At 41.1% G+C, this 24,757-nt stretch overlaps 1 protein-coding gene across 19 annotated transcripts in view; it reads left to right on the forward strand.

Moving 5' to 3' along the window:
* Positions 1–24,757, forward strand: part of FNBP1 (formin binding protein 1) — an 88,162-nt gene that overhangs the window by 14,519 nt on the left and 48,886 nt on the right. For 11 of the 19 annotated variants that reach the window (XM_085077023.1, XM_085077025.1, XM_085077028.1 and 8 more), the window contains exons 1-4: positions 8,850–8,939; positions 14,991–15,106; positions 19,455–19,511; positions 22,049–22,196. In XM_085077023.1, the coding sequence (XP_084933149.1) occupies positions 8,865–8,939; positions 14,991–15,106; positions 19,455–19,511; positions 22,049–22,196 (396 nt within the window). In that variant the 5' untranslated portion in view covers positions 8,850–8,864. Of the gene's footprint in view, positions 1–8,837; positions 8,940–14,990; positions 15,107–19,454; positions 19,512–21,621; positions 21,667–22,048; positions 22,197–24,757 lie in introns of those variants that run through there. The other 8 variants (XM_085077020.1, XM_085077029.1, XM_085077030.1 and 5 more) reach the window with 6 other exon arrangements.

Below are 24,757 nucleotides of genomic sequence, written 5' to 3' on the forward strand. Positions count from 1 at the left end.
TTCTCTTCTGAGATGTCAGTCTGCTCTTAAGCTGTTTGCAGTATTTTCATCTGTGAGCTGGCTGTATTTGATGTTAGTGCTGTGTTATTGTCTGCTGATGTTAAATGGAGACTCATTCTTCTTGTGAAGAGCTGAATTTGTGACAGATTTGCGTGCAATTTGTGGGCACTGTTTATGCCACAGAGTTGGGGAATCCATTACTTTCTGGAAATGACAAGCATTTGTTAGACTTCCTCCCACAATAGTGAGAGAAAAGAGCAGCACTGTGCTTGCCATCCTCTTTTGATGCTTCATGGTTTGTTATTGCTGTGACAGGAAAACACAGGGAGCAGGTTGTAATGTAAGCATTCCCTGTGTTTATTTGGTGGTGGTGTGGTAGCCTTTCACTTGATCTTCCAGGAACGTGAGAAGAGTGGAAATCAGGGTCACATATCTGTAGTTTTAGTCACAAAGTTCCACCCCATGTGCTCTGTGAGCAGCACACTTTGCTATTACAGAGTCCTAATAAAGCAATTAATTAAGAAATATTCCTATAAAAGACACTGTGCTGTCACACTGACCCAAACTCAACCAGCAGCTCTCCACGACAAAGATTTTAATAACATTTAACCATAGTTTGTGTTAGTCCTTTGACCAATCACATCATGATGTATGTGGTGTGGTGGTCTTGGTTTTGTTTGCCCTCAAGACACAAGAATGCTTTTTATTGCTGTCCCAGTAACCAGTCCAAAGTACAGCAAGCAGCTTTACACTCGAAAAACTGTAGCACCCTTTCAGGAAATATCTGCGGCGCCTCAGATTTTTTCAGCCTGCTCACACATTCAGAACCCAGGACAAGCAGCTTAAGATCTGAATGAGATTGTTCACCAAATGAGTTGGTGCAGCATATTAATTTGCTGGTGCTTCTAAATGCCTGCAGTGTTACAAGAGCCTGCAATGGCACTAAAATACCAGGAGCTTTGTTGGCTCTAAACTCCTTAAAAGAGAGTTTTAAATTCTTGTCTGCTTGCCGTAGCCTTACCAGCTTTATAAAGAATTTGGAGATCTGTGTTTCAAAAAGGTTGTGCATCCTGGGCTTAGGAAAGTTAGTAAGAGCTTTTTCTGGTAGTGTTGATTGTCTTGGAGCTTGATTGTGCTCTTGGTTTTACTGTATAGCTCATTGTATGAGCCTCCTATTAGAGCCTTTATCTAGATGCCAATGGATATGTTTATTGCATGGTTTTATGCATAGGATTTATGTTGAAAAAATATTTGCCTTTGCAGTTAAGTAAACTAACATAATGTGGTTTTAATGAGGCTCGATGCAATCAACCTGATTTTTATGTGTGTTTTCAGTTTCATTTGAAGTTAATATTCAAGTGCTAGAGCAGAACTGATATGACATTAAACCATTTTTCTTTTTTGTCTTTGTGTAGTGAGCCAACCCCCTCCTCCCTCAAAACCAATATTTTGCCTGGCAGTTGGAGAGGGATATGAATTGTTATCGAAAACTACAAAAAGTTTAAAATTTTAGAAATCTATTTTTAAGGTCTTGAAGTAGATGATTTTATTTAGAGGATGAACCCGAATATTTTAGTGAAAACAAAAAATCCAGTGTTCCATGCTGTTCCTTGTTTCACTGTTCCTAGATTTAGGCAAATATGTAGTTCTAGAAGATGGGGTGAGCAGAGGCAAGTGGTCAGACTGGTCTGACCCAAGTGTGGTTTTTAACCTTGGCTCCACTGAGCACTGCTTTAAATTGGGCAGTGATTTTCTTCATGAGTGTGTCTGAAAACTATTAATAGGAGACTGTTTACCAATGTAATTCCCATTAGGATTTTAAAGACATTTCTTCAAGTGCAGTGAACACTTGAAATCTCTGCTATGGTATCACCATTGTTATAGCATGAGTTATAAAATTTTCACATGTTTTTTGGAACCTAAAGACAGGAGATTGTTGTCACAATCCAGAAAACTGGATTACCCCTTTTGCTCAGCTAGACTTGCCTATCCAGCTTAGAGGCAGAATATCCTTGCTGAGGGAAGCCGTCCTTACTTAAAGGATCAAAGGATGTTGCTCTTCTAGTTCAGGATGGCAAAATGTTATTTATTCCTGATGCTCAGGTTTCCAAGCCGTATTGGTCAAAAGAGACTGTAGTTGTTGATTTATTTCCATAAAATGTTCTCACTGTTTTGCAGTGAGAGGCCGGAGGCTGTGTAGAGAGCCAGACCAAAAGGTTTGGACAGTGTGTAGCTGCCCTACTTTCTAGAAACTGTAATTTTAGGTTGACTTGGCTGGCACAGCATGGTCAGCACAGTGAACTTGAGCTTTGTGTGCTGGGGCTCGGAGTGTGGCCATCCTGCAGCATCCTTGTGGCACAGCCAGCAAACCACCGAGCCTTGCTCGCCGTGCTGTGGTTCCCCACGTGTCTCTGATTCCTGTCAGCTGGACCCAGTTCTGGATCTGTCGGAGTAAAGGCAGCACTCAGCACAACAAGGCTGCTGTTAGACCTGGGGAGTCTTTGCTGCTGCTGCAACTTGCTTTAAATGCTCTCTGATCAGGTGCTCGGGCACTTAAAAATGATGGATGGTAGAGATAATTGTGCTATAAAACTTTAGTTCTGCATGTTTCGCAAGTATCATTTATGAGATGGGGAACTCATTTCTTGCTTTTTACGAGGCTGGGTGACACGAGGTCTCTTTATTCTTCTTGTATGAATGTTTGTTTAGTGTGATGGAGTTAAATTTACCTCTTTCTCTTTGGATTCTTGCAATTATCTCATGTCCCAGGGAGAATGTCAAGTATCCTTGAGTGAGCAGCCCGGATGACTCCATCACAATCCTGGGCGCCTTGTGCTGCTCTATTGACTCTACAAACCTGAAATGTGTGTGGGAGAACTTTCTCTTGTAGTCTAGCATGTAATTTAATTGATGTTTGTTTGGTAATTTGCCTCAGATTAAATTATTCATTGTCACCACTGAACAAATGCTTTCTGTACTTCTGGTGGGTCAGCACTTTGCACAATATTTCCCCTTTCTTATTCCACCTACTTTGATGCATTCATTTAGTTTTGCTGCAGTCTTAGTACTGAGAGCTGAGAGAGGCTTCTGTTGGGAGAAGGGGGAGACCCAGTGGAGTTTGAGAGGCTTTGTACAGTGATTATTCAGTTAAGGGAAACGCGATTACTTTTCCTCAGATTTAAACTTTGATGTAACACGAGTTCACACTATGATTAATGGGAGTTGTTACCTGAGGATAAACGTCATAAAAGTGAGCATGTGAGAGTAGGAAGATACACTCTTTCCCTCCAAAGGATAAGAGACTGAAGTTACTGGACACATATTATCAATAGCAATTCATGCTTTGATGCCTATGTGGATGTTTCTGATCCTTAGCAAGACGTGTCAGTGGTAGAGTTACCACATTTGGTTTGACTGCGTTTTAACTTGGTAATTCTATGGCTGTAAAGGTGATGTAATCTTTTTTGGAGAAGGAGAAGCATAGCAAGGATCAGGTTAAAGTCTGAATGCTTTATGCAAGTGGGATCAGACTGAAAGAATAGTTTTGTCAAAATCAAGATAAATGTCCTGACTCTGGGACATACTGCAGAGTGTAGATGCAGCTGGGGTTAAGCTCTTTTCTGAAGTGTTTATTGGTGTAACATTGAGAGGAGAAACATATTGGGTAAAAGGAAAATATGTGACAGGCTGTTAGAGGACTGACAGTTATAGCAAGAGTTGGGTCTTACTGTAATAAAAAAGCTGTGTGAGAAACCCTAATAAGTAATAGAGTATTTACAGCTTTCTTTCAGCTCTTTGCTTATATTTCTGGCCTAGTTCCAGAATTTATCAATTTTTTTTTGCCAGTGCAGCTTGACTCCACTCTACAGAGTGGAGTGTTTGAGTGGATAATTCGGAATTATGAAATGCACTTTGAACAGAGTTTGTTAATAAATTTTGAAGTGACCAACCTTTTTTGCAGACATTTAAAATGTTATGCACTCTGACATTGTCATTCTGACCATTGCATTAGATTTCTGAGTTGCATATATCTCTGATAATCTTCCTCTTCTGGAAACTTCACTATTTCTTGGATCAGAGTAGAAGCACCTAATCTAATTTCTGGGTTAAAAATGGAATGGAATGGCAGATAGAAATACTTAAGGCATAGCAGTAATCTTATTTGGTCTTGAGTGTGAAGTGGCCCTTGAAAAATCTAGGATTGTGTTTGTCATGTCATGGTATTTAAGGTATTAAATGCTTTTTGAACCCCATTTGCAAAGAAGTTTTTCAGCTGTTTGTTCCACTTAATTTGGAAATGAGAGGAGGGAACAGTCAGTTCAGATCTTCACTTTTCATTTGAACTTTAGGGAAGGGCTTTGGACACTCTGAAGTGGGGGGGCTTATTTTTTTAACCCTGGTTATTGCCATTGCTCCAATGAGGAGGCAGCCTCAAACTAAGCAGAATTAATGACTTTTACAACAATTTTTCTTTTCCAAATGTCTGTATTAACACTCTGGAAGGATTTGGTGCCTGCATTGGGGTTTGGTCAGTTCTGTCTTCACAGCCAGGGGAGGAGGTGAAAACAAGTAACAGGAGTAAAGGCTGTTGAGTTTAGTGAATAAATACATCTTTGCATTAACATGTGTAGAAAAGAGCTTTGCACACATGCACAGTTCTACACCCACCAGGGGATTTATTCAGTGGAGAGTAGAAGTTTTGCTGTTGAGAATACCAGGCATACCTGGTGAGACCTTTGCTGGTTTTTTAAGTGTTATCTTCTTGGGCTAATTTTGATAGAGGGAGATCAAGGACTCTTATTTGCAAAGTGTAACAATGTCACTGATTGGTTCTAAGTGGTTATATAAAAAAAATACTCAAACTCCCCAAACCCCTTTCTTTAACTCCAACTGTATGCTCAGAGCTGAATCATATTCAAAAATGTTTGATATTAATGATGAAATTTTGACTTTGCATGGAACAAATTGAATATTCTACATGAGAAGTCGGTATGGTGTTGGATTGCAAAGAAGTTGGGAAAAAAGCTAATTTCCCCAAAAAACATTCCCACAAACTGCTAGAGTTTGAAGTATTGTTCTTGTGGAAAAGATTCTGCTATTGTTATTCAGTATGGTTTTGGATAAGAGGGCAGAATTGCCTTTTTTTGTTTGTGTCCTTTTAAATGGATCAGCAGGCTTGTTTGGTTTTCTATTGTAGTTATCCATGCAATAAGCAGGAACACTCTATGGCTCATTTTTAATAATTAGTACACAGCTGCCCAAAGGGGAAACCGTGGGCAAGAGCTCTTGTTGATCTTTGTTTTAACAGCTGGTATTATTAAGGGAGAGCTTTGCAGACTGGAAGAAAAAAAAAAAAGGATGAAAATCAGTCAACAGTTAATCCAAGATGTGGCCAGACAGCAAAAGATTTACTGGGAATTAATTCTAAAATTGCATTTGTTCAGATAATTTCGGAAGAAACGAATGGGTGTGTATTAAATCGGGGAAGTGGGATGGTGCTGGGGAACAGTGAAAAGTTGCAACATTTGTGAACTGAAAAACCTTCCTGGAACAACAGCAGCGTATATTTAGCATTGTTACCATGCTGCAACTCCTGGGGGAGGCAGCTCGGGTCTGGAGCTCTGCTGCAGCTCATGATTTATACCCTCCCAGCAGTAGAGCCCCACAGACCAGGAGGATCTGCTCATTTTCAAAGCTCTTGTTTATAATGCACGGAACAGTGAATCCCTGTGGGTCCTTGCAGCTTTCGGGCTGCAGCTCTGGATACTGTCAGCAAAAACCAAATCCTTGTCCCATTCCTGTTCCCCTAGGATGACCAGAAGGAGAAGGCTTTGGTTTGTTTCTTTGGTTTGTTGTTTTTGTGTTTTTGGTTTTTTTTCCCTTTAAATGAGTTTTGTGCGTATAATTAATGCTAATGGTAGAGATGCATCATCTTTCTGGCCCCAGCAGATTTTAGTAGTTATGAGCCTTTGCTTAGCTAATGAGTCTGGATTTTAAAGTCTAAATTCTGCTGTTTATCCTCATACCTACTACAAATAAGTTCACTTAAATCAGTTGAATTTTATTAGGATCACCAAAAGAAGCAACATGTACATGTTTGTGTTCAGTTTAAATAACTGAACAAGTGCATAAAAAGGTTGAAATGCACTCAGTCCTGCAACAAAAATAGTCTGACCTTACATCTGGCATTAGTTGAAGTTTCTCTCTTATTATCTTGTTCTTTAAGAGCTTTTTTACATCCTGGGTTGTAATTTGCACATTATAATGTATTTTGAAACAAAACTGCGTCTTGTTCTGGGGTTTCTCGAGAGTGTTTTATAAGCAGAATTGTAGGTTTGAAAAGAAGTGTTCGTTTCTGAATGGGCTGCTCGTGACAGATGGTTCTCATTGTGGCAAAGTCATGCAGTGCCTCAAACCTCAAAGTGTATAAATTTATTTGAAGGAAGTGAATCGCTGCTGCATCATGGCCATCTATGAAGAGTGTCCTTGGACATTGCATATGGTGATTTTTGAGCCTTGCCTTTTCCTTATTCAAAGAAAACTATAAAATTCATTTTCAAGAGCATGAAACTGTGACAACTCTGAAGAAGCACATTTCCTTCAAGAGATGTAACACTATCTTTAGAAGGATCTCCCACGGATAACAGCAGGTGATGCCTCAGTATGGCTTTTTCATGTAACTGAATAAAACCAAAATAGCACCTAGATAATGCTCCGTGCTGGATGTACTTCTGTCCATGCTGTCCAGGACATATAACCTACATAATTTACCATCAAAAACTCCCTTGTTCCAAGAAAACAAAGGGTGGTCTTATTTGTCCCCCACTATCCAGTATTTGGCTCAGTTGCTGTTTTTCTTAATCACCTGTTGCTCATCATCTCCCTTCTGCTACAGCTGAGCTGATCACATCCTCCTGCCTTCCCACTCCCCAGAATTAATCACTCCTCTCTGTTATCTTACCTCTTTCAGCATCTTTCTGAGCTGCTGCAGTACCAACAACCACATCCTCTCTGGGATGGAACATCCCCTCTCTCACCTTCCTTCCTGGCTGCTGTGTTAGCACAGCTACTTGCCCCGTTGCTATGGAGGGACCACAAGTTCTGCTTTACCACATCCTTTGCAGGATACAGCAGATGTGGGGGGAGGAGGAGGTTTGGTTTGATACCAGGATGGCAAGGAGGGTTTGGGGCTTCATTTGGTTTGGGCTCTGGTGAGGGAGGCTCTTTGCTGTGCTGATAAGAGCAGTCCTCCAGGGCAAGACCAGGAGGTTTCTTGCATGATCACCTGCTCCTGGAGCTCCACTGCTTCCATGGCCCCTGACTCCGAGCCTTCTGGCTGCTGCAAAAGGAGCATTTTCACTTCACAGTTTAGGCTGTCAGCAGAGAGAACGAGACATTGAGACACCGAGAGCATGTGTGTGTGACCTGCCTTGGCAGTCGCTGACACTGGTTGTACTCACACCAGGAAGCTTCTCGCCGTGAACCACGTGCTGGGTTTTGCAAGGCTTCCATAATAGGTGTTAAAGTGGGTCACCACGGCGGGAGCATGGCTGTACTCCCAGTGACCTCTCCAGCAGGCTGAGGTGTCCTCTTGCCGACCTGTGGCTCTGTGCTGCTGCCCAGGGAGCTGCTCTCCATCCAGGGAGCTCAGTGTTGGCTTTGCTGCTGTTTGCTGTCGTGGGCTCTAACCCAATGCTGTGTTCTAGTCTGGTGCTGGCACCTTCCCTACGAGGATGTTTAACCTTCACCAGTACAAAGCTCAGCCTTTTCATTAGTGGGGATGTACCTGTGCAGCTCCACTGTAGGTGGATCTTCTTGTGAGATGTTGCAATCGAATTGGTTCCCTGTCAACCCTGATGATCTGGTTGTACTCCCAGGACTGGCCTTGCCTCAGAGCAGCTGGAATATTCATGTTGCTCTCCAGGTGCTGGCCTTTGTGCCAGCTGCTCATGCCTTTTCTCAGAAGTGCTTCTTGTTTGAATTAAGACAGGTTTTCAGCCAGGTAAGGCTAAGGTATGGCTGAAACCTGCCTGTGGGACAGCACCTCGGTTTAATTAGCAGGAGGGGTCACTCTTGACTTTGTGGCAGGTGGTTTTTGGGGTGGGGATGAGTGTGGTTGCTCTCAGGAGCAATTACAAGGCTGTGCAAAGAGCCTTGCTATTATACTGGGGCAATGTTATTTTCCATCCAAAATTAAAACTGGCATAAATATTAGAACTTATTTTGCTTTACAGCTTCAGCAAAATGCTGAAGAGGGTAAGCATTTCAAGGCTGAAATGCAGCCCAGAAACTGCTTAATTCAGAATGTCTATTGGAACAAGCAGGACAATTAGTGGTGAGTTTATCTAGCAATATAAAAGGTATTTGAACCTAAAACATAGTCTGTTTCCACTCTTGCTTTCTGTCAATTCAACTTCACATGGGTTTGAAATACACTCAGTTGCCTAATGATGCAGCAAAGAATCTTATTGTGGTTTCTATGTTCTCCTAACTAGATCAAGTTCCCAGGTGAATAGAAGAGATAGAATAGTTAACCTTTAGAGTTTTGTGGAAAAATGTGTTTAGGGGATGGCAAATAAAGGTGGGCAACTAAGATGGCTTTTTTCTCTGAGCTATTTGTTATTCAGCTCAAGGAGAATTATGCCTGTTTAGGCATCCTGGTGAAAGGTCAGGAAGAATTTATTTAATACTTGAAGAGTAAAATGGAATGAAGCATGTGTGGCAGAAGAGGTGATCTACACGACAGATGCAAGTGATCATAAATAGCTTTGTTAACAAGAACCGGATATGTGAGGGAATGGAAGGGTAGACTCAGAAAACAGCCAGTGAAGCCACAGCATCATTTGAGTGTAAACCAGGCAGAGATGGTCTCCCTGCCCCATCTGTATGTGCTCCATGGTGCTGTGAGTGCTCCTTGCCTGTGCTGCAAGAAGGGAAAGGTTGGTGTCCTGTATTCCAGATATAAACAGGGATGTTTGTTTAGTGTCATTAACTGAGGGTTTCACTGACTTGCTGACAAGTTTTGTGTGGGAAGTTGATTCTCATCAGTAGTGGCTGAGTCAACAGATGCTGAATTGCTTTGGTATTTTCTACTCATCTCTCTTTTCTGGAAGGCTCTTGCAGTGGTAGCCTGTATTTTATGCATTTTCTTTCATTATTAATTTGCCTGGAGACTGTTAACATTTGCATATAGCTTTATTGTAGGTCTCTGAGGATCTGTGATCTGAATTCCCGTGTATTCTGCCAGTACTCCAGTGCCATATGGGACTCAGCAGAGCCTGTGAAGGGCTCATCATCTCGTTAATTATTTTTATAATTTGAAGTTGTTAAACCATGCAATCTAAAAAAAGTAATTTAGAATTTGAACACTGTAATGTATTCTTGGTCTTCACTTTAATTCCTTTTGCCTATGAAAATGAGAGTGTTTTAAAAAAAAAAGTGAGGAGATGGTATGACCAGAGGTAAAAATTAGATTTTAATTCCCCTATTCCTACTTTTGTTATTAAGGACAGTATGTAAACAAGTAATTTTGTGAGGAAACAGAATCAAACTCATGGGGGAATGAGGTAGTAGAAAATCTTCAAATATTCTTAGCATTCAAGAATCCTGAGTCTTTAATTGTGTTGCTGTATTAGAATTACAGGAGGAGCATGCTAAATGTAAAGGCTTTTCATTTCCTATTAGCATCTGAATTTTCAGCATAGTCTTTCTTCATTCTTGTCTCTGTGTTAGCATTCTTCTTAATTTCACGTTTCTGTGCTGTCACCTGTGAAAGCAGCAGAGTAGGTGACAGTGACAATTCAGCCTGGATACTGGTGGAGTAAACACTACCAGCTCAGTCTATGCTGGGCAGGTTTGACAGGATGATTAAAACTGCAGAATGAATGGCTAAATCCTGCCAGAATCGAACATTTTGTTCATAGCTGAAACCAAGTAGAAGCCCCAGACCTCGTGGTGGAACTGGGCCAGGTGAGTATGTCTGGCTGCAGAAAAACTGAGGCTGCAGCTCCAGAGAAAAGTGAGGACATCCCCTTTGTTTCAGTCGGTGTTAAGGCTGAAACCCCTTGGTGGCAAATGCAGGTCCATCGCTGGATCTGAATGCTGTGTGTTGAACTATTTTGCAATAGGTGGAAGCATTCTAGAAAGAGGAAGGAATATCTCACTGAGCTGATCTCCAAAGGCCTCACGAATAACACTTTATTGCTCAATAATTGGTTGTACTCCATGTTATATGGCAGAGAAATGGGAAGAAGGCTTTTCTTTTGGTTTTTTTTGGTTTTTTTTTTCTTAATGGCTAACTTTCCTCTTCCCAAAATACTTTGCATAGCTGGGGAATGTGACTTCAGGAGGGCAGTTGAGAAGTGCAGGGGATTTGACAGCTCAAAGTAACCGTTCAAATGAAGCGAAGCAAATGGGCAGCACTAGTTCCATTTTAAGCATTGTCAGGGTAACAAGCATGCAGCCGAATTTCAGAAAGAATGCATGGATGGGAGGTTATTTGGGCAATGGTAAAAGCACTGGGAGAGAATTAATGGAAACAGAAATGAAGTTAGAAAATGAATTTAGAAACACACTTTGCCTTAGGGTTAAAATATTCAAAGCATTCTGGGTGCTTGCATGTCAAATTCCTGTTCAAGTTAATGACTAAAGTTCTACTTCCCTCTTTCGAGCTTCCATTTTTGTGTGCGTGCTCAAGAACATATTAAGCTCTGAACAGTTTGTTTTGAGCAGCAGAGGCTCTGCTTTCCCACCTGAGTCAGATGGGTCAGCTCCTGTGTTCCACATGCTCCACCACCCAGGAGTTTGTACTGGCACATGTTGCTGGCTTTGGGGAGCAAGTGGAATCTGATCAAGGGGGGTAAGTTACAGTTACACAAGTAGTTTAATTACATGCACATTGTGATGGTCAATTAGAAGTCTATTCTTTTTAGTAAGCTGATACCATAATAAATATAGGTACTTGAAACTGGGAGAAGATGAGATTTGGCAGGTTGGAAGGACATAGTAACACGAAGGCTGTGGTGTGAGCCTGCTGTGATAGACAACTCACTGTGCAGTATTTTTGCTCAAAAAATATTCTTAGGTGTGAACAGTCTCTGAGCCAGAGGAAAATGGTGAATTCTTCTAGAAAATGTTTTGGTGTTTCTTTTTCGGAGAAAACAGGTGCGGTGTGACCTTTTGCTTCACTCACTGTGGTCTGGTGGGAGCATTTTTACTGAACATTGCATCATGCTTCTTGCCTTGTTTTCTTGAATGCTAAAGCCCTGTGGAGTTGATTGTTTCCTAATGTTCTTCCTGACTGGAAGGGTGAGGATGCTGCAAAAACGAACAGAGGAGAGTCTGTATGTTGAAACTGAAAGGTGATACAGAAGCTCATGAGCCCTCTTGCAGCTGATGACTGACTCTGCAGAGCTGCAGTGGCACAGTTCACCTGCTAAACCATCCCTGCCAGGGCTGGTGCACTTTGTGCTGGAGCCATGGCTGTTCTCATTAGCCTCCAGAATAATTGAGTTGGGTTTTTTTAACTCTTCAGATTCCACATGATAATGCATTTTTGGAATGAACTTTGAGGAAATTAAATAGGTTTCTAAAAAGTCTTCAGTGTTGATAATTTGAAGGCATGCTATTGTTGCTAACTACTCTCAAAAATTTCCTTTTCAGAAGTCCTCTTTTTGCATTGATTACATGTATCCCTGGACTTTGGGATTCCATGAATTAAAGGTTATGCTGTATAATCAACACATTTTTTGTCCTCTGTCATCCCTATGATACTTTAACTCAGAGTCTCTGCCTACCTTCAGTGTCCTTCCAGATCCATGGAACAAGGAGGACTATCTGTGTTGTGTCCCTCTGGCTGCTCTGCCCTTCCTTTGGAATCTCATACTCAGCCAGTGATGGTGTTGCCAATTTTACTGACTTTTTTTCATCCTCAAGGCACTCAGCAAAGGGAAGGGACAATGGAATGCATGACCCCAGTGTAACACACTGCTGTGGGGCGTTGGCTGCTGAGTGCAATGGCACTTGGGCCAACACTTCCATGCCCAGAAAAGAACAGAAACTCTTCTCTTTAGCAAATCTGCAGAGAGTTAAACTTCCCCTTGCCTCTCTTCTTGATAGTGGAGGTCAGTGCTTGTACTTTATCTTGTTGAGGTGGTTCTGCCCAGAGCTTGGCACAGGGCAAGTGCTTCATCTCACTTTATAAATAGAAATTTAGCATCTTCCCCTGGTTGATCTGTCTGACAGCTGCGCCACTGTGTGCTCCTCTTACACTGCTCCTCAGGGAGTTTTATTTCACCAAACTTGGCATAGGGAGGTCTTAGAAACAGTCCAGCAGGTCCCTCCGTGGGATGGCAGCCCACACTGAGGCAGCTACCTGGAGCCATTTCTGGGTTTTTATTCAAACTCTGATCTAAATGATGCTCTGGGAATTGATTCAGGGTGGGATGATGGTGGGAGGTTTGGACAAGCCACCACCAAAGTTGCCTTTTCAGGGTGAACCTGCTCCATCTTCCCATGCAGTCAGAAATTTGGATTACCTTGAAGGGCAGGATCTCCTTGAAAGGCATTCTTTCCTCTGGGAAACCTTGACCTTTCCTCTTTGGATGGGGTCACAATAGGATAATGAGGTAGTTTCTCGGTCCAAATATAATCTATCTGATAAGGGTGGTTAAATTTGCTTACAGGGATTAGGGAGTGAATTTCCCTGCCTGAGATTTTCCCATCTCAAAGTCAGGAGTGTGTGAATCTATGTAAACTTGTGACTAATGGACTGCCCCGTGGAATATTTATTTTATATGCATGTGTTTATGTTAAATAATGTAAATTGTGGAAGAGTAGGGTGTGGGAGAGCTAGGAGACCTCTTTATCAGAAATCTTTTTAAAGGCCATGTTTGCATGATTCTCCTGACACCAGCACAATCCCAGAGATGGAGAGGCTGTGTATTTGAAACAGAGCAGAAGGTGCCTCTGTGCTGGCATCAGACTCCAGGCTGAGCTGAGCCCTCTGGCAGGAGGAGGACCATTATATCACCCCTGACTTTGTCTTCTCCCCAGCTGTGAAATTGTCTGAAATTGAGATTTGTATATACGCAAATAACGTACTTTCTTGGTCTGCATATTGGCTTTCTGCAGAATTTGCACATCCTCTTTCTGAGTGACTGATGTTGTGCTGGTTCCAGGGTGATTGATATTGCTGGAAGTCAGGCTTTTATTCTTTGTAGTTGGAATTTTTTTTACTTAAGTTGCCCTTGACCACTTTCTTGTAGTTCCTGGAGCATAAGGCTTAGAAGTCCTTTACTATTTTTGTAATTTTATACTATTGCCTCTTTGCTGTTCTGCCCCCAGTGCCTCTTTAATTGACTAAAACCATCATAACTCAAGTTGAAACCTAGTCTGGTTTGGCTGACTTGGTTTGAAATAATACCTGATGCTAAACCAGAGCAAACACACAATGCACAAGCCCTGTGTGTCCTATTCCACATGTTTTACCTGCTGATCTATCTTGCTTTCTGATGATGTTTTGCAAGTTTTGTCTTCTTAATGTAGTTTCTATTCCTCCCCTTCAAATTACAGTTAAGCAGTTCTATTAGCAGGTTTATTGTCTTTATTAGCTCCCTTGTACATGACTGTATTCAATGCTGGCAGAATTTCTCCTGCCTCCAGTGTAAGTCACTGTCACAGCTAGATGTGCTACAGAGCAGAAAGTGGTATTTGATAAAAGCAACATATTCACAAACCAGGCTTTGTTGTAGCTCTCAGTTATTTTTCTGCTCTGTGTCTAAAGGGAGTGGGTTTGTCTGGCTTTTGTAACTCGGTGATAGCTCTGCAGACTGAGTCACAAGGCCAAATCTTTTGCAGAGAAACATCATTTGTGTTACAATCTTTGGTAGTGGCAGCTCAGCATCTGATGCAAATCTAGTGCTTTGTGGAAAAAAAGTTTGGAAAATTTTTGGAAAACCTGGTAAATCTGCATTGTTCAAACTTAGTCCCTATTTTCCTTGTAAACCATAATGGAACCCAGTGCCTAATAAGTCAGGCTGATATTAAAGCTCTTGTTTATTTTACACTGTATTCCTGTTGGGATAAGTATTCAGTGTATCATGGTTTAAAAATTATATTTCAAGTATTGTAGGAACAGTAACTTCTGTAGAGCTGTGTGGAATGGATGACTGGGGAATTTGAGTGCTGTTGAAGTAACCAAAATTTGAAAAATAAGGTGATTATAATTTAAATCTGCAGATAGTAATAAACTGGCTTGGATAATTAATTTGGATTTAGAGTTGCTTAATTTCTCTTGGCATTTGCAAATCCCAAACTGACTTGTGGAATGTTCTTGATTTTATTGAAAACATGTGTGACTGTTTTTGAGGGCAACAATATTTGAAGAACAAAGTAGTATCTGTATATAAATGGAGGTGGACAAGAAAACTTTCAGAAAACATAGCTTACGTCATTTTGGGGGGCAATGAGTTGTCTGTTTTAGAGTGAAACAGGCTGCAGAGGAATTGAAGTCTGCTCTGTAAAAAGATTAACTGTTCTGAATAACATTCTAAATTCATAGCACTGACAAAGCTGGAGTCTAAATCTGCAATTTTCACGTGACAAATCAGAATTATTAATTAGGAATAGATCCTAAATTCATGGAACTTCTATTAATTCTTCAGAGTAAAACAAAATACTGTCCAGAGTATCTACTTCTTATCCTATGTCTAAGTATGTTTTTATATTAGAAGATGGTATTTAATAGAATTGCCAGTATTTTTGGAATGAAACTGATTCAGAAATGACTAATGAAGAATGTTACTGAATTTGGCTCATGTTAAAATACAGATTTCTGTTGATTAAAAACCTTTCTCACCACAAAAGTATCTAACTGGTAATGGAAAATATTAATAACACTTTCTGTATGGTGATACTCCCTTTGTAAATTCATTTTAGTTGTCTCTGTGTTCAATGAGACTAAACTAATTATTTTCTTTTATTCATTGCAGGACCAGTTTGACAACTTAGAAAAACATACACAGTGGGGTATTGATGTTCTGGAAAAGTACATCAAGTTTGTCAAAGAAAGAACAGAGATTGAACTCAGCTATGCAAAGCAGCTTAGGTAAGTTGATATGTGAAGTTCTGGACTTGTAGTTGGATCTCTTCAGAGCCTTTAATCAACTCAAAGTTTGCTGTGGCAGTGGTGATCTTGTTTATAATAATGGCTTTTGGAAAATAGCTTTAATTTAGAGATTGGAAAGTAAAAGTTAATTGAAGTACTGTTTTATTATATCTGCTAGTAATCATATGCTTTGCAGAAAGAGAGGTTATTTAGGTGGCTGAGCAGCACACTAGGGCTTACTCATGGTTTATGCATGATTAATGGCTCAGGCTTTGAGGACAGCATTGTAATGTTTTCCATGAAATTGGGGCTGCTGTGCGCAAACGCTGAAGGGCTTAAGAATTCAACAGAATAATGATCATTTGTTAGGCAAAGTTTAGGTTTTCTTTTACTAAGACAAGCTCTTTTGGAACATACACAGGGAGAAACTGCAGGTCAGGAAGTCAGCCCCAAGCCTTGTTAAGTTTTCCTATGTAGTTAACCAGGTTACAGCTTGAGATCTGAATGACAGTTTTATAATCTTCTGAGGTGCCTCCTGATCAGAGCAGAGATCTTTGTGAATTCATCTCCAATAATTCCTGCTAGGTACTTCCTACATGTCTGATTTGATTGTAGGTAGAGACAAGTATATGTGTGAACCAGACTCAGAAAACATTCTTGGGATCAGATCCAGTGTAAATGGGGAAGGGGTGCTAAGAACCCTCCCACAGGAGTAGATGTTACCTTGCTTTTTCCAGTAAGGTAATAAAAACTGAGAAGGGATCAGGGGTTAAAAGGGAATAAAACATGCCAGTGGTCCTGTTGCTGCCTGTGGGCAACACTGTTGGCAGCCATGAGTGACCAGTGATAAACTGGAAGTGCTGGAGATAAGTGGGAAGGGGAGAGCAGAAATAACTCTTTGTAACCCTTCAGTAAACCCACCTTTTATTTACATGGTGATAATAAATATTAGAACTCCTTCCATCTTTCCGGTTTTTAAGAAGATGGGATCTGAAGTTTCAGTTGATCTGTGTATCTAAAACACAATGCCTGCTAAATAAATTTTAAAAAAATCACCCAGAATTTGCTTGTGTTTGAATGGATTTGAGATGCACAATGGTCTGTAATTTATGAGGAGCTGGTAGTAGATAAAGCCCTGCCTTGATGGTTGTGTGCTCTCCCAGGGGAATGCCAGGAGGGTTCCCCAGGGTTTCTGCTACAGACAAGCAGGAAATAGAAAATGACTCGTACAGGAACAAATTGCTCACATCCTATGGAGAGGAGCAGAGATTGAATTACAGAGGCAAAATGAGCTGGAACAAAGAGAGTGTGACTGGACTGGGAAAGCCCAGCAGAGTATCAGTGTGAGCTGGCCTGTCTTATGAACCATCCTGCACCAGACTCACTGGGGTATTCAGGATGACAAATTCCAGGTGTAAAGAGCTTAGTTATTAAAATAAACACACAAACAAAATGTAAGCAGAAGTGAAAGATGGCTTTACCTGTGACCATGTAGAAACTATGAATTCCTGAGCTTTGTCTTATTCTGTCCCAGACTTTCCAAAAAACCCTTGGTCAATTTGTTTTTTGCCTCTCTGTATTTTTATGGTTTGAGGACAAATACATCTGTCCCCAGGGGGGTCTTAAACACAGGGCTGCTTGGAGGCATCTAAAAAGTTAGAAGTATAAAAGAAAAAACAAAAATGGAGACTTGTCAAGTGTTGAGGCAGAACAGTGCTGGACATTAAAAAAAGAATAAATCATGTATCTGCTTTTATTTAATAAGTGTCCTGAAGCCTGGTGCGAATGTTTCTCGTACCACATTCATTTGGTGTAAAAGGGCTGCATCACATCACTGCATGTCATAACATGCAGAAAATACTATTATAAAGGGACAGGTTAACTCAAGGTACTCCAGTGGATGTAACTCAGTTTTGTTTATAGTGTAAGTAAAGCTGCTGAAATTGATTTTCTTCTGAGAAAGTTGTGTTTTCTCCTCTAATCCTGGGTTCCCCAAATAGCTGCTTCTCTTCTCTGACTATCTACATCTCAGTCTGGTCATTTATTGAAATTTAATTTGCTTCTCTTGAAATGTTTGTTTGCAGAATTTTGCAGAGGAAGCATACTTTTAATATTTGTTTTTAAGTTAGACCTACATACTATTTACAGTTAGCCCTGGTTTGAGAGTCCACATCTGACATGATTATTTTCTTAATTGTTTTGCATTATATTTCTTGAATCATTAAGCTAGGCTGGGAGGGATGTAGAAACAATGCTAGAATGCTTATTCCTGTATTTTAACTGCCATGGGACATGGATGCTGTGCTCCCAGTGCTGAGGTGGTTTGTCCTTGTCACTTCCCTTGCATCACATGCACTCGGAGCATCACAAAGGGTGTCAAAACCCTTGCCTAATGTGATGATGGATAAATAGCCTCGAGGAAAATGTGCTGGAAAGAATGCTTCAGGTGTCAGGATAATCTGAGAATCAGAACCCCTGCTGTCTGACATCTCTTTCTCTCACATTTGTCACCCGAGCTGAAGTAAGGGAGCAGAGAAACAAGCTGGAAAGGCAGAAAAAATGATGCAGAGTGAAAGGCAAATAGAAACAGTCATGGAGATGGGTGCTCAGAATCTTTCACAAACTGGTGCTAATCCTTACCCCAGATGTTAATCCTTGGTCAGTGCTTTTTGTCTGTGAAAGAAGACTGTGGATTTTTTTTCCTGCCTCAGCTCCACAACATTTCTGCACCTTCAAAGATTCACAGGAAGCTAGTTGCTGTGTGTGTCAGAATTAATTGGGCAGCATGACAGTGCAGGGAGATGGAGTTTTGGCTGTGTGAAAATGCCTTATTACTGTAGCATTCTGTGCTTGTTTTATTGTGGTTTTTCCCTTTCCCCTCCAAACAGGTGCATGGAAAGAGGCATTCCCACGGCATACAAAGGGTGCTCTAAGATGTATTGTCATCATGCAGAACAGTTTGCAGAACCTTTTCCATGCTGGTGTTTGCTGGAAGCTGCAGAACTAGAGACAAGTTCATTTTTTCAGCGCATGCTCTTGGAGAGAAGGCACAGACTGAGAGGGAGATACTCATTTGGATCCCTTCCAGTCGAGATACTTAAATTTTGAGGAACACATGTTTGTCTGTGCAAATCTGCCAGCGTTCTGGCTACTCCTCTGTTGGGGCAGATGCTCCTTAATTCCTCGAGGAGAACAAAAGGAATAAGAACTGTAAGATGAGAGGCCCTGCTCTCCAAGTCAGCAGTAAAACCAGCATCAGCAGGGAAGGGGTTACACCTCTGAAAAAGCAGTTTCTTTACAACTTGATTTTCTGGGACTTCTCCAAAGAGTTTGGCGTGGATAAGCTGATAAAGCTCAGTCCTCCTTCAGACAATGATTCCATCAATACTCCTTGTGTGCTGTTCTCAATCGCTGAAACAACCTTGTAAAACTAAACCAAATGGCTTCCCTTTCACAATAGGGTGAGAGGCTGCCAGAGGGAACAGAGTAACAGGGCTCAGTTTAGGACAGAGGAGCCCTGAAGAGGCCTTAAAATTGCTCGGTGGGATTTGTCAGCTCTGTGGTGTGCACTGGTTAATTGTGCTGCATTGCAGTGGTGCTGATAGCAGCAAGGTGTACTGAGGGGCAGGTGGGCAGCACACCTTCACAAATCCCTGGATTTGCTGCTGATGGATTGGCTTTCAGGGCAATAAAAACCATACAATCACTGTCAGATGTGCTCACAGCAGTGCTCAGGTTTCTTATTTAAGATACGATCACTCAAAGAGCATATTGGTGTTTTAAAATTAAATCAGTAGCTGGTTGGGGGATAATGAGATGCAATCATCTGTGCTAATTAGGATAATCAAATGTCACACTTCCCCCAGCATTAGTTGATAATCACAAAATGATCCCCCTTTTGCCATCTCAGTGCAGCTTCCTACAGCTTTATGAAGGTTTTTTTTTGCCTTCTAATCATCCTGCTAAAGGCAGGGAAACCTGCCTGGCCAAGAGTGTCATCTGCTGCATCAAATCACCCTTCCCTGGGATCACTTGTACTCTAAACGAACTTCTCCTTCAGGTCAGGTGAAGGAGATCTGTGCATCAGCAGAACCACAACCCAGGTGTATTGACTTCATGACTTCAATTTAGTAACTTCTTGGGTTCAGAATCTGCTCCCTTGTTGTAGATACAGACTGGAGCACTGTGTAGCTCATTCTATGAGTGTTACTAGCACACAGTCAAAGCCTGATTATAGTCATGCTTCTGGAAAGATGTCTACTGAATGTGTGTGCATGTAAAGATCACCCAGTAAACTTCAAAGGATATTTTAAAATTAAATTTTATGTATCTGTATTTTTAATTTTAGGAATCTTTCAAAGAAATACCAACCCAAGAAGAACTCCAAAGAGGAGGAAGAATACAGGTATGTTCATGATCCAGTGCTGGGTGAGCACACGTTGATGGAGGCATGGCAAAGTTTGGGACATCACCAAGGATTTGGCTTGTAAACCAAAGATTTTAAAGTCAAGTGTAAGAATATAGAAGTTATAGATGCAGAAACAGGCTTATGTGATAGATACTAAGGAGTGGATTTGATCTGTAGCTACTCAGTTCCCTTATGTTGCAGTTTCTGGATGTCTGGTTTGGGGTTTTCGTTTCATTTTTTTTAATGTGCCTTAAAACCTTCAAGCCAGACTGATCCTGGCTCTTTGAAGTGCACAACGAAATTCATATCTGCTTCCAGCAGGAGCAGAAACAGTTGTTAATTTTAGCATGAAACTCAAGCACTCTGTGTAAGTATTAAATTACTCAAACAGGCTGACAACACAGATTAGTAACTCACAAAAGGGGTAATGTTCTAACACCACAGTGGCTCCTGCAGAGCCATGTGGAGGATGAGGTTTGCACTCCCAGTATCCTGGGGCTTGTTCAAGGATGTGGCTCAGCCTCACCTGTCTGCTTTTGATTTACCTGTTCTGCCCTGTGTCCCCATGGCAGGGAGCTGATGTTGTCCTTGCAGGCAGCAACAGAGCTCAGCTCCTTCTCTGAGCAACATGGTCCAGGTGATGAGACACCACAGGTCACTGAGAACACTCCTGCCCTTGGGGAGAATAAAGATCTTCTTTAAGGAGAATTTTCTAGAAGATGAGCTTCCCAGCAGACTCTAAACCAGAGTGAGAACCTTTCCCCTTAGAGCACCATGACCCTGGAGTTTCTCAACGTCAGTGTTTTGTAATGCAGCTCTGGAGGAAGGCATGGCAGGGCTGACCCTCAGCCTGGTGTTTCAGGAGGCTGCTCTGCCTCTGGAGAGCCCAGCAGCAGCTTCAAACCCTTGACCTTGAAATTTGAAACGTTTCAAAAGGGTTTGGATATGGATCCAACTGGATGATTGTATTAATACATATTTTTGGGTCAGCCCCCCAAGCTGCTCTATACTCTATACTGCTCTATGCTCCAGTGGCTTGCATAACAGAGATAACAGCCTTTTTGCTTGCTTTTTAATTTATTTTCAGTAACATTGTTTAGGAATCAGTTATTTATGCCATTGTTTCCTTGGATATTGGTATTTACACAAGGAAGATTATATTACCAGCACAGTGGCTGTTGTGGTCTGTACCCAGGATTAGGAATAAATCTGCCTTTGGATAGCTCTACCATAAATGGGTATTTTGAGTTTACTACAATGGGTTTTGACACATCCTTCATTGCTGAAAAAGGATACTGGATTTAAATGATTCTATGTGATGTGGCACAGGAGATCCTGTGTATCCTTTGCCCTTTATAAATACAGTGTTCACCTCAGTGTAGTTACTTCATGTCTCAAAACAATGTCTGGGCATTTGTCATGTGACCTTTGGGTGCCTCAGATGCTGCTTGGAGACAATCTGGCTAAAAATCAGCTTTTTCAAGCTCATTGTCAGTCTGGTTCTGTGCCTTTTTACCTTGGGATTTTTTTTTTTGCAACTGAGGTTTTTCTCATTTCACAGCTTGACTGTGGATGTGCCTGCTTGGTAATGGATTATGGTTTTAGTCCTTTTAGTTTCTCCTGTTTTTATTTTCTTCTCGTGCCTTTTTCATCTCTACTTGTTCCACTCTCCTATTTCCTCTAAATATTTCCATCTTTGCTTTGATATTTTCACCCTTAGGTGATGTTATCAGTGTAGGCCACTATTATTTAATAATAATAATAGTTTTTTAGTATGTACTGGTGTCTTCCTGCTGGTTTCCAGCTGCCCAGCCCAGCCAGCTGGGGTATTTAAATGCAGCTCTGCTGGCACTGGGCTGAATATGCCAGTGACATAATCTGCTGCTTTGAAATTTGTGTGCACAGATGTTTGTTTCTTCTTTTTAATAATACATGGAATGCTCTATGGGAGATTATTTTATATGAAAAATAAACCTTGTTATGGAAGGTACTAAAAATATGGGTTGATAATGGACACCTGATTAGTAAACTTGCTACTTATTTGAAAAGTTTAGCAACTATATCTGATTTAAATCAAATTTACGCTATGAAAAACTTTCTTTTCTAGGCTATGCTGGCCAAAATTTTGCTTCTTTAGACAGGATTTTGCCAGGTAGGATATTCTGATGACTGTGCACTGAATTGTAGGACTTGAAAGAGTATAACTAGAAATGTTTGGTGACTAGAGATTAGAAAAGTGAAGCCCCAGAGCTGTGCTGATAAAGAACCTGGCACTCTAAAGCAGTGATATTTTAAGAGCCAGTGTCAAACTGTCTAAATTGAGATAGATTTATCACAGAACTGTCAGTGTGTGGGACAGGCTTCCTTTGGAGGAATTCCTTCCCGTGAATCTGTGCTAATTCACACCCAGTCTCACACAGCAATGCTAAGTGCTTAAGGAGCATTGCATCCTTAAGCATTTGCAACCTCCCCTTGCAGGGTGTTTGCCTGAAAACACAGGGACTAAAAGCAAAATGTATTTCTGTCCTTTGCAGGTACACATCAACTAGAGCCTTCCTAGCCACTTTAAATGAAATGAACGACTATGCTGGGCAGCATGAGGTCATTTCAGAGAACATGACCTCTCTCATCACTGGAGAGCTGACACGCTATGTGCAGGAGCTGAAACAGGAGAGGAAATCGGTAATTGATCCTTTTTTAATTTATTATTCACAATGAATTGCTATTTAAGACAACTAATTAGCGGTAGTGGAGTTCAATGGTAAGTGAGATTTATTTGTTAATAAACATGAGCTGTGCTAGTGAACCAAGCATTAAAGAAGTGGGTTATGTGGCCTGGCCAAGTCGCTGAACCGTTTGAATCAAATGTTATAAAATCAGACAGCAATGCCTGCAGGAGAATCCCTGCTAAATAAGGTCAGAGACCCATCTGTGCTTAAGGCTCTGTTAGCCAAAAGCTTGCTTAGGGGAGAGTCCAGCAGCACTGTGTAAAGTCTGAAATAAGCAGAGGACCTGCAGTGCTGAGGCTGATTGAAAGAATTATTTGGATTTTGAGTCACATTTTTGTCTTTCTCAACCGGATCTGGTTAATAGGACCCTGTGAAAAAATTATTCTAATGAGAAATGTGGGGTCTGTCTTGTTTGGTGGTGGTGGGGAATGTGGTTTTCAAGCTGTTGTCCTTGAAGACTGGTAGAATTAATAGCTTTATGTTATTGCTCAATTTTAGCTGGTGCTTTAGGGACCTATGTGCCTGCTGCAGTGAATGTTCAAAGCTGATTAATTTGCACATCAGCAGCTCTGAAAAATGGATAGTTGAGATGTGATTTCCTTCCTTCCCTTGAACCCTTTTATCTCCTAGATGTGTGAAGAACCCATAGAAGAGGGATTCTAAGCACTACAAATGCTCACAGAACAGGTATAAAATGACTAAGCAAAGTGCAAAGGGAGCATCAGGGTATTATATTTCTTTTCCAACCTGTTGGTCTATTCTGGAAAGTGCAAAAATAGTCCTGCAAAACTTTTGCATTTATAAATAGTCCCACTAAACACTAAGCATGTGTTGAAGTGTTGTGCAGGACCAGAGCCCTGGAAATCACCACCTTTTCCTAAGTATAGTATTAGAATGATAATTCTGTCAACAGAGGAAAAGAATATATAGACATACCTTTAATCTGCAGAAGAGTGTATAATCTTTTAGGGACAGCATGGAAGGCTGTTTTACATATAGCTGGGATGAGAGTGTTTTCTCAGCCCCTCTGTGACCTTGTGTTCAGCATGGATCTGTACAGCAAGAAAAGAAAAAAAGTGACATTCTAGTGTGGCATTTTTCTGTCAGTTCTAATGTCCTTACCTATTTTTTGAGTTATATGGGCATATAAGATGATTGAAATATCCACTTGGCAAGTATGATGGAAGAAGACTTGCAATATTTCTTGTAAAGAATTTGGGCAGTAACTATTGGGTTTTTTTGTTTTGTTTGTAAACTTTTGTAATAAGTATGGTTCATATAAGTAATGGGTGAATGACAGGAAAATTAGTTTAATATTGGCCTAGTGATAAAAACATGGGAATAGCAAAAAGCAACTGACAGTGTATTTACCTGCTGTTGCTGATAATGACTGGCCTTTAACAGAAAACAGTTGTCAGTCATGGTTGTTTTGTTCTTGCAACATGAATAGAGGCTTATATAAATTAGGAATCCTTGTCTGGTTCCTGTAGATTTCCCATTTATGAGAAAATGGTGTTGAAAAGGAAACTGTTCCCGCCCTCAGGCATTTTTCATACACAGCCTCTCACTCCATCCTGTAAAAGCATCGATCCTGCTGAGATCTGCAGGAGGGGAGGGTGGTTGTTGTGTAAATATCACAGAGGGCTGCAGCTTTGGCAAAACCTTTTATGATCTCAATTAATGAATGACTTGGTATTTCCAGAAATTTTGCTGGCAGAGTTGTTGTGCTCACTGCTTGTTCTGCCATCAGCTGCTGTGCTACAAGTCCAAAGAACCATTTGGATGAGCCACTCCTGGGGCTGGGTCCATGTGTAGGAACTGGGAGACTCACATTCTTGTCCAAATTTGAATTAAGTCATTCAGATGTCCAAATTCCTGTAAAATGGTACAAATTCCCAGTGATTTCATCGTGGCTGTGGTAGATAAACACCCTTGCTCTTTTGGTTCTACTTCCCTGCCTGGAAGATGGAAATGATGCACAGAAGTGTCATAACTATAAACATGTATAAGATGAACTCAAATTCAGCAGAAAGTGGTCAGGCCAATCGGAATGGAGTTGGAAGGGACCTTAAAGCTCATCCCATTCCCCCTGACATGGGCAGTGACAGCTTGACCAGGTTGCTCCAAGCCCATCCAACCTGGCCTTGAACACTGCATGGGATGGGCCAACCACAGCTGATCTAGGCAACCTGTGCCAGGACCTCACCACTTTGACAGGCAAGAATTTCTTCCTAATTTCTCTAAATATTGTTAAATTTAGAGCTTCACTTTCCAAAGGAAACCTCTTAGACACAAGAGTGTTTGCTGGAGTCACGGCAATGAGCGTGGCTGGTGATCTTTAACACATGGGGGGTGGTGCCTGCCTGCTCTGCTCTGTTTTCATGCTCATTTAGCTCTATTGATTCAAGTGGAATTACCCCAGCAGCTGATCAGGGTCACACAGTAATAAATCACTCCTCGGGTTTTCCTTGACAAGTACAACCCCTGGCCTGTAAGCAGTGCAGAACTGATACT

The sequence above is a fragment of the Lichenostomus cassidix genome, chromosome 17 (assembly GCF_008360975.1).
Source record: "Lichenostomus cassidix isolate B80296 chromosome 17, HeHo_3.0, whole genome shotgun sequence".
Taxonomy (NCBI): Eukaryota; Metazoa; Chordata; class Aves; order Passeriformes; family Meliphagidae; genus Lichenostomus; species Lichenostomus cassidix.